At 36.7% G+C, this 10,407-nt stretch overlaps 1 protein-coding gene across 1 annotated transcript in view; it reads left to right on the forward strand.

Annotated features, from left to right (window-relative positions):
- LOC103199700 (lipase member J) overlaps nucleotides 1-10,407 on the forward strand; it is a 28,909-nt gene continuing 18,502 nt past the window's right edge. Inside the window, exons 1-6 of the mRNA XM_007944034.1 lie at nucleotides 1-18; nucleotides 1,126-1,246; nucleotides 4,322-4,520; nucleotides 5,048-5,157; nucleotides 7,012-7,148; nucleotides 7,517-7,663. Coding sequence (XP_007942225.1) covers nucleotides 10-18; nucleotides 1,126-1,246; nucleotides 4,322-4,520; nucleotides 5,048-5,157; nucleotides 7,012-7,148; nucleotides 7,517-7,663 — 723 coding nt within the window. The 5' untranslated portion in view covers nucleotides 1-9. The remainder of the gene's footprint in view (nucleotides 19-1,125; nucleotides 1,247-4,321; nucleotides 4,521-5,047; nucleotides 5,158-7,011; nucleotides 7,149-7,516; nucleotides 7,664-10,407) is intronic.

A 10,407-nucleotide genomic window follows, 5' to 3' on the forward strand; every position in this document is an offset into this window, starting at 1 on the left:
GAAGCAAGTATGAATATTGTAAGTTGTTAGTAAATAACTACTTAACTGCTGAAATAAGAGAAAATGCCATTCTTCATATTTTGGAGTTTTTATGTGAATAGAACTATACTTAAACATATCTCTGTGCTCATGTATTTTGACATGGGTCAACTAATAATCCCCAGCTACTATTCTATAGCTCCCATTTCCTCTTCAGCCTCATTTTGACTCTGTAATGAATAAATAAATATCTTCATGGAGGATTCAGAAGTTCTCTAATATGCTCATATCCGGGCTTTGTACTAGTTTATTCTGGTTCAACCCCATGATAAGAATTCAGTTCTCCACCCCAGTTATACTGAATCAGAATCTACAGTTTAACAAGAGCCCCAGGTGATTCTTATAGATCTCCAGGTGATTCACATGTATACATAAAAATCACCTGGGGATCTTGTTAAAATATGAATTCTGAGTCAGTATATCTGGGGTAGAAATAAAGGAGTTCTGGTGGTGTAGTGCCTGAGGCATTTGACTGCTAACCAAAGGCTGGCGGTTCAAACCTGCCAGCTGCTCCATGGAAGGAAAATTGGGCAATCTACTTCTGTAAAGATGTACTGCCTTGGAAACCCAAAGGGGATCTCTATGAGTTGATATTGGCTTCATGGCAGTGAGTTTTGTTTTTGGTTTGGGTTAGAAATGCAAATTATCAGTATGGAGTTGAAACTGAATGAACCAGTTTGGAGCCCTGGCTCATTTATAAACAAATTTCAATTATAAACTTGGATACATACACATGCACACAAACAGTTATGAGTACATACATATTTTAATGTGTGTAAACTTGTAAGTGAATAGTAGTTAAAAAAAGGTTAGTGGATTAGTTTCTGAGATACCGCCTTGAGGAAAGGGGTTTTATTTTTTGTTTTATTTATCCTTGAGTCCCTGATATGTAAGATGGGAATTTTTTAGGTGTTCTATAGATATTTATTGCCTGAATGAATCAGATTGAGTGAAAATAAAACTAGATAGGCCTGAGGTTGAAGGAGAATTCTAATGTTTATTATTACATACTGGGTTAGAAATAACAAGTGATTTAACTTAAATGACTAAGTATTCTGCTGAAAGTTTTGTTTTTTATTTATACAGAGTCAAATTATTGCCTATTGGGGCTACCCTGATGAAGTATATGATATTATAACTGAAGATGGTTATATACTTGGCCTTTACAGAATTCCTCATGGGAAGACAAAAAATATTGACAGTCCAGGTAATATTACATTTAGAATCTTTTAGAGATGATGTGGGGGTCTGAGGTTCTTAACTTTTCCACATCTTCTAAGTGAACATAGGGCAAGAAAAGATTTAAAGATTAAGCGAACAGTTAGCTTTTCATATACCTCCATGCACATCTCTCAAGGAGAGCCTGAGTCTCCACAAGCTTTCTGTTCATAGAGTGTGGAATATAAGTTTCCTTCAGTTTCTCTCTGTGGGTTGCTTTACTCATACATGCTGATTCTTTAGAGGTTTGTTTGATAAGGGGTTAGAAATTCCCTGGAACATTATATTATTATATAGCCTTGAACAAAGACTGGTAAAATTTTTCTTTCATGCTTTAAAGACTCTCTCCTCTACTAATAGCAGAGAGATCGGCTTTGTAGCAGTCTCATGGCTCCTCATTTCAACAATGGTTTGTGTGTGTCAGCAGAGTATGGTGCAAAATGTACTAAATTTGTCAGGACACCTGGGATATTGTCGTAGATTGGCAATTACTGGCAGACTGTGTAACAGATGACTTTTTGTTCATCTAATTGCCTAAGTATTTTTTCTTCTCAGAATTCCTCCCTCAAAAGAATGTTTGTCATAGGGCACACTCTCAAGTTCTTATTTTAAACATTAAAGTACTTTAGAGAATGCATGTTAGGTTTGAAACAACCTCAATTAATGTAATTTTGGGAGCAATTCATTTTGTTTCAACCCCTTGCTGAGAATTTGCATTTCCACCCCAGATACACTGAATCAGATTAACAAGGGTCTTGTTAAAATGTAGATTCTGATTCAGTGTGTCTAGAGCAAAAATGCAAATTTTCAGCAAGGGGTGGAACCAGAATGAACCACTTTGAAGCCCTGCTACAAACAGCTTGACAGGGATTCAGGTGCATTTGACTTACTGAGGGTGCACTATTCTCACTGCCATTGAGTCAGATCTGACTCATAGCGACCCCTCCTTGGGTTTCCAAGGTGGTATCACTACAGAAGTAGATTGCCCAACCTTCCTTCCGAGGAGGGTGCACCATTAGGAAAAAAAAAAAAAAAAAAACCACCTCGAAACACTGCCGCGGAGTCAAAGCAATGTGGAAATAAGGACAGGGTAGGTTTAAGATCTAAGGCATGATATGACTCAGATGAAGTCTATCTGCAACTTGATCCCAGAGGAATTTAATGGGTTGCACCACAAAGGTGGTTCCCACCTTGAAGACAGGGAGCCAGCTTTTTGCATTTCCATGTCGGTCAATCATTATCTCTAGAAAGAGGTATAATCTGAATGAAGCCATTCCTGTCAAAGGCATTTCTACAGAAAAAGGGGAAATACTGAGCCCATGGAAAGCAACACTCAACAGCTGGAGAATGGTACTGTACCTGCTCAGTAAAGGAGATCTAGGCAGGGCACCTGCAGCATCAGCTAGAGTCTACCCTTTGCACTACTCAGATCCCCTTGGCTTTCACATTTAGTTCACTTCATCCAGGTACAAGTTTTCCAGGATTCTGATTGTTCAGAATTTTGGGGAAAACTTGCAAGAGGAAGGTTAGTGAGGCAAATGCTCATAAACTCCCTTTACCACCACCTGTTCTTGATTCTTCTACCTCTTAGATAGTTTGCATAATGAGTAAGCCAGGCCTTCATCCCTAAGGATTACCATGACCCTATCAGGACTAGGCTTGCCTATTAATAGTTAAAGCATGAGAGTAACAAGAAAATGCTCCAGTGTATCATCTGAATGCTACTCTTTTTCTCTCTGTACCCATTATGTATCAGTAGTGTACCTCTTCATGATAATGAAGGCCATTTACCCCTGTTGGGAGCTCTGGTGGTGTAGTGCCTAAGGCACTTGAGTGCTAACCAGAAGGCTGGTGGTTCAAACCCATCAGCCACTCCTCAGAAGGAAGATGGCGCAATCTACTTCTAGTGATACCGCCTCGGAAACCCAAGGAGGGGTCACTATGAGTTGGGGCCGGCTCGACAGCACATAACAACAACATTATCCCTGTTAGTATAGTAACTTGGCAGAGCACAGAAGGAATTAAACAAGAACATGGTCTCAACAGACTCCTGAGTAGATATGGAACATAAAGTACATCCCAGAGTACATCCCAGGAAGTGGCATTTTTTACCTTTGTGACAATCGGTCATTGAGTGTGTGGGTTGCCACCTCCCACAGGATGGGGCCTCCCATTTAGTCAAAAGTGCCAAGTGTTCTTACCTCAAGACAGGACAGCTGTGCATTGTACAGCTGGAGAATGAGAGCATCAGCCTAGTCTATGAGATTTAGGAAGAGCACCAAAAGCATCTATTACAGTAAATAATATTGTGGATTTTCTGTGAATGGCAACTTGGGGCTTTGAGGTCCATTCAGCATACCTTGCAGGTTTTCAAAAGGAGTTATGTCTCAGAATTTTTAGAAATAAATTGTTGTTGTTAGATGCTGTCAAATTGGTTTCACTTCACAACAACTCCTGTGTACAGCAGAATGAAACACTGCCCAATCCTGGGCCCTCCTCATAATCATTGATGTGCTTGAGCCCGTTATCACTCCAACAGGGTCGGTCCCTCTCGCCGAGTGTCTTCTCCTTTCTCTCTGACCCTCTGCTTCATCAATTATGATACCCTTCTCCAGGGACTGGTCCCTCCTGACAATGAAATAGATTAAGGCTCTGGAAATGATTAAATGATGAAAACTGTGGCTCAATTCATAATAACATTGGGATTAAAGATGCCTCTGAAAAATAGAATCTTAACATTTTTGTGTGAAATGTGTAAGTGGGAATATCATATGAAATATTTTATGTAGTATTTTTGGAAATATATATGAGTTCCAAAATCACGATTAAATAGTTGAATATTTCTTCTCTATTCCTAAAAGTTTATAAATTTAAGTGAGGCATGATCTAATTGTCCATTTGGTTATTTGAAAGAAGTTCATTATTGTTCTAAACATCACTGGCAATGGGATTAATCATTTGTAATTTACTAATTTATAGAAACATTTTAAATCTTCAAATTGTCGTGTTAAAATTTTGATTTCAAAAATAAAGATTTTTATGTAGGCTTTTTTTTTCCCCCCAGCTCAGAAGCTTGTTGTATACTTGCAACATGGTTTGCTTACATCTGCCAGTAGCTGGATTTCCAATCTTCCTAACAATAGCCTGGGCTTTATTCTGGCAGATGCTGGTTATGATGTGTGGATGGGAAACAGCAGAGGGACTACCTGGTCCAGAAAACACTTGTATCTAAAAACAAATTCCAAAGATTTCTGGGCTTTCAGGTACAAACAAAATGAAGTAATGTTTCATTTTATTTTATAAGTTTATTGAACATATTTTTCTTTATAACTGAAATAAAATAAAATACAGGTCTGACTCCTTTCTCAACTCAAGGTTTTTACAATAGACCATCAAAGTTTGTATAAAATTTGTCTTGAAATTTAAAGGGCTTGTTTGACTTTTGAACTTGTCTCCATTTTTTTCAATAATATCCTTTATTTCTTAGTACATTATTGACCACCTCCCCCTCTCCTTTAACCAGCCTCTCACTCTATAACTTACACATTTAGTCTTTCTCACTGTATTTAGAATATACAAATATGCCCTTTCGATAAGACTGCCTTGTAAAATATTGTATTCCTCGACTTCCTTGTGTTCTCCACAAAAATATCTCTATTCAGCAGATATTTGCTTACACCAAAAATAGGGTTGAAATTAAATTGTCTTTATTTATTTACCTATTCATTATTTTCAAATGTTAGTATAAAAATAGTGGGAAATACTGGTTTATTTTCCTTTTCTTTTGTAGCTTTGATGAGATGGCCAAATATGACCTTCCAGCTTCTATTGATTTCATTGTGAAGCAAACAGGACAAGATGAAATATTTTATGTGGGCCATTCACAGGGCACTACTATTGGTATGGCAAGAGAGTTGGTAGTGATATTCTTTAATCACTGTGCTTAAGGTTATAGATAGACTTCTTAAATTGTAGGTGACCTTCTAGGCCTGCATGTTAAGCAAAGAAAAACTGTGAGACAAGCAGGGCAGAGCAGAGCAGCATGCCTGGAATCTTATATGCTGCTGTGGTTCACATAGAGTCTTCTCTGATCATAAATAATTGGTTGCAAAAACAAAGTTCTTTGTGGTTTGCTTGTTTGCAGTTGTATAAAAGTTCGATATTTTAGTTAAAAGCAAAGTGAAATTATAACTGTCATTTGTTCCACAAAAGGAGCTTACACATTATTTTTATAGGTTTTATGAGTGGGAAAAACTTGAAAATGCTATTCATGTTTTTACATCTAAGGCAGATCAGACAACAAATGCACAAAGATGCAGAAAGGCTTCCTATATTCAAAGATCACCAGAAGATATCTTTTATTCCCTTAGAACCCAAATACCTCTATCTAACATTTAACAACTTTACTTTCAGGCAAAAATTTTCCTAATATGTAACTTAATTTACTTGCGTGGTATTATAAATCTGTTTTTGTTCTTTCTACTTTCGTTGTATTTCATTGTATTTTGTTGTTCATTTTATAATAGAAGTCCATATTAAATGAGTCTTGTCTTTTGTAAGCTAAAGAGTAATAATACTTTCTTTTAAGAATAGTTCACTTCCTAATAGAAAAAGCATGTTGTGTAACAATCTAATCCTATTTTCCGTAGATCTTTTCTCTAATATTTATTAACCAGGTGTGTGACTATTGATCCAAATTCTCTTCAGCTCTTGAATTATCTGAAACCAAGAATCTCTGAAAAATTAGTAAAAAAAGAAAATGAAAATAAATTGTTTAAAAAAAGAGTGATGGGGCAGAGTTTATTGACTCTTAATATGATATGTATTTCTTTGATTATTTGACTTCCCAGAACACAGCAAATAGAGATGTGCAAGGATTTAGCCTGATAAAATGGGAAAGAGGAAAGAATTTTGGTCAGATTAAGACTATAAACCATTATAAAATGTAAAACAATGCTTAATATCATCTGATGATGCAGTAGTTGAATGTTTGGCTGCTAGCTGAGAGGTCCATGGTTTGAACTCACCAGCTGCTCTGTGGGAGAAAGATGTGGCAGTCTGCTTCCATAAAGATTTACAGCCTTGGAAGCCCTATAGGGCAATTCTACTCTGTCCCAGGGGGTGGCTATGAGTCAGAATTGACTCCATGGCACAGGTTTTGTTCCAATCATCTGTAAGAAGGCAGGGAAATTTAATACTATGCAAAGTAAATGTTAAAGAAATTTGACACTTATTATTTAAAGAATAGGATTCATCTATATGGAAAACTCACTTATTTTTCACCCTTGCCAGTTACACAAATGTTTAATATTATTACTGATTTTTAAGCTATGGTATTATAATTCTGATTTATTGCTCAATTATTATTCTTTAACCCTAATAATTGGGATTATTCTGTATTCAATATGCATGTCAAATACTGAGTGATCAGTAATTGTTTGATAAATGAATTAAGAAATAATTGAATAAATTAATTGTTCTGGGACTATTTTGAACTTCTTGTTATCCTCTGTGGTGTCTGGCATAGTTCTTAAGACATTTGACTGCTAACCAGAAGGTTGGCTGTTCAAACCCACCAGCCACTCCTTGGAAAGAAGACTGGGCAATCTACCTTCATAGTGATACCACCTCAGAAACCCAAGGAGGGGTCGCTATGAGTCAGATCTGACTGGACCACTGTGAGCTTGTTTTTTAATTTTTTTTTTTTTAATTGTTTAAGAATGGCTTACTAATTTATATTTATTTATTTTTCAGCTTTGATAACATTTTCTACCACACCAAAAATGGCTGAAAGAATAAAAATACTTTTTGCATTAGCACCAGTTTTTTCCGTTAAATACTCAAAAAGCCCTTTGATTAAAATAGCATACAAGTTAAAGTCATTGATCAAGGTATGTTCTAACTTTCCTTTACATAGTTGATACTCTAAAATGACAGTAATTCTATGCTTTCAAAATAAGGTATTGACTGTGTTCATACAGATACATGTATGAATTGAATTTTTTGGTTTAATTTTTACTGGATTCTTCTATCTACAAAGAGATAAACATTTACTTATGATAATCTTAGACACCTCATAGTGAGAAAAAATCCAGCTGCAAAATTATTTCTACATCCTGCTTCAAAGTTTTTCCCTTAATGACCTTTTCAACTACTGCAGGATAATACATTTGGTTATGTGCATAATGAATTCATCACAACATTTCTTGATTGACCATTGTAGTTTTCCAAATACCAATAAATGAAATTTTCTTTACAGGCTTTTTCTGGAAACAAAGACTTCTTGCCTAATACTTCATTTAAACGTTTTGTTGGTTCGAAGCTGTGTCCACTACCTTTTTTTAATAAGATTTGCCTCAATATCTTGTTTATGATCTCTGGATATGATCTGAAGAATATAAATATGGTGAGAAGAAGTTGTATTTGAAATATATTTTTGCCAATGTGAAAAACAGCTCTTGATAATGCTTACTTTATGCCTTGTGTATAATTCTATGGTTAATACACATATACTAGTAGTTAGATTGTCTGATTTTGTGATGATAGCAGCATTATGCAATTAATTTGAATTAACATGCTAGGATTATTTTCATTACATATTTGTCTTTTCTCTATTAGGACCAGAGAACAGCCACTGGGATGGTATCTTCATTAGCTTTAGCTATTAGGTATTATTAGTTTATTAGTTTCCTGAGGCTTTTTGTATTCAGATACTTTTCTATTCACTTATTTTCCATAGCTCCTTCCCTTATACCCTGGTTCCTAACATATTTTTCCTTTCTCGTTGATCCTTTTATAGTTAATTAGAATTAATGTCTGTGTGATGGTTAAGGTTGTGTGTCAACTTGACTGGGTCATAATTCTCAGTTGTTCAGCAGTTATGGTGAAGTCATCTTGAGTTTCCTCATGGGTGTGGCCTGCTTCCAGTATATATGGAAGTCAAGTTATAGGACAATGAGGGTCCTGTCTGAAGTGCGAACGAGCCAATCTGCCCAGCTCTAGAATTTGGGTGGAAGAAAGGCGATTGTTTGTGGTGCAGCACATTTAGGAGCCAAGGGAAATCACCCAAATCTGAGTCCCTGAGCCAAAGCTTAAATAATAAACATACGTTTCAAAAATAAGGAAATGGCACATATTCAGTAATTTTCTAGGAAATCTAGTACATATTCAATGTAAAGTGGGGGCTTCTTTTGGACAGAAACTGTCCTTCAGACCCTTTGCTTCTGATTATCTTCTCTGAACCTTAGGTTGCTACAATGTGGTTCCCTCTGGTCTTCTGACGGCACTTACGTTCTGGGTGGGTCATCCAAGGGATACAGCTCCTCTTTACTGTGGCATGCTTAGGGGCTAAAACTACTTCTTATCTTTTTCTTAGCCTCATGTCTTCCTGGTTCCAGCAACACACAATTATTAAGTGTAAGCTAATACAGTAGTTAAGCTCAAGCTGACACACTGTTTAAACACAAGCTGACAGAGTGGTTAAGCAAAAAAGGAGGGTGTTTAGAAACTCAGCCTTTATGATTCCAATCCTGGCAAAAATTCCTGGCTTTCTGCTAGATCTGGATCCTGCATTTGTCTCATCATCATCTCCAGTTCCTGGACTTAAACCAGTAGCCTACAATATTCCCTGCCAATTTTGGGATTGTTGCCTTCACAATCTGTGAGCCTGACATTTTACCCACTGCTCTTGGATTCATCACTAACTGAAGCCAGCAGTTTGGCTGGTTTGCCTGCCAAACTTGGGTTCATCATTTTCTGCAGCTGTGTGAGTAAAGAGAAGCCTCCAGCTTGACATCTGACATAGATTGGCCTCTACAATTGTGTGAACCATTACCTTGGGATAAGTTTCTCTCAACAGATAGATAGATAGATAGAAGATAGATAGATAGAGAGATAGAGAGATAGAAGATTCACTGGTTTTGCTTCTCTAAAGAACCCAGCCTAAGAGAGCCTGCCAGTTATCTTACAAGTTGCCAGTATTACCAGGCAAGATCCTGGAGTAAGAAAGTGTTTGGTACACAAGCTGTTATTGTCATGATTTTTAGATTAGTGTTAATGATGTACATATTACTTCTAACACCTTTTCTGCACATTAAATTAAAAACTCAAATTAATAGAAACAATTGTGGCATTTGGACAGTTGTCTGTTTTGTGATACACAGATGTGATACACAGGAATTAGATTGACTACATCTGTGGCAAGAGGTGATGGAGAAGCTCAATATCTTTAGCCAAAACAAGGCCAGGAGCTGATTGTCGAACAGACCATCAACTGCTCATTTGCAAGTTGAAATTGAAGTTGAAGACAATTAAAACAACTCCACAAGAGCCAAATATGACCTAGATAATATCCCTCCTGGATTTAGACACCATTTAAAGAATAGATTTGATGCATTGAATATCAATGACCGAAATCCAGAGGATTTTGTGGGATTTTGTGGGATGACCTTGAGAACATCATCCATGAAGAAAGCAAAAGGTCATTAAAAAGATGGGAAAGGAAAAAAAGACCAAAATAGAGGTCAGAAGAGACACTGAAACTTGCCCTTGAACAGAGAGTAGCTAAAGCAAATGGAAGAAATGGCAAGATAAATGAGCTAAACAGAAGATTTCAAAGAGCAGCTCAAGAAGACAAAATCAATTATTATAAAGAAATGTGCAAAGACATGGAGTTGGAAAGCTGAAAGGGCTTTCTCAAGCTGAAAGAACTGAAGAGGAAATTTAAGCCTCGAGTTGTGATGCTGAAAGATTCTATGGGCAATATATTGAATGATGCAGGAAACATCAAAAGAAGATGGAAGAAATACATAGAGTCACTGTACCAAAAAGAATTGGTTAATGTTCATCCATTTCAGGAGGTGGCATATGATCAAGAACCAATGGTATTGAAGGAACAACTCAAAACTGCACCAAAGGAAGTGGCAAAAAACAAGGCTTCAGGAATTGATGGGATACCCATTGAGATGTTTCAACAAACAGATGCCACACTAGAGGCACTCATTTAGCTATGCCAGGAGATTTGCAAGAAAACTATGTGGACAGAGGTTCCGGCAAGATGGCAGACTAGGCAGAAAGACTGCACAGACCCTTTCCAACAAGGAAAAGGGAAACCAATTAACACAGACACAGAAGATAATCTTGGACCCCTGA

The sequence above is a fragment of the Orycteropus afer genome, unplaced genomic scaffold, assembly GCF_000298275.1.
Source record: "Orycteropus afer afer isolate SDZICR_OR568_19922 unplaced genomic scaffold, OryAfe1.0 scaffold00118, whole genome shotgun sequence".
In the NCBI taxonomy this organism is placed as follows: domain Eukaryota; kingdom Metazoa; phylum Chordata; class Mammalia; order Tubulidentata; family Orycteropodidae; genus Orycteropus; species Orycteropus afer.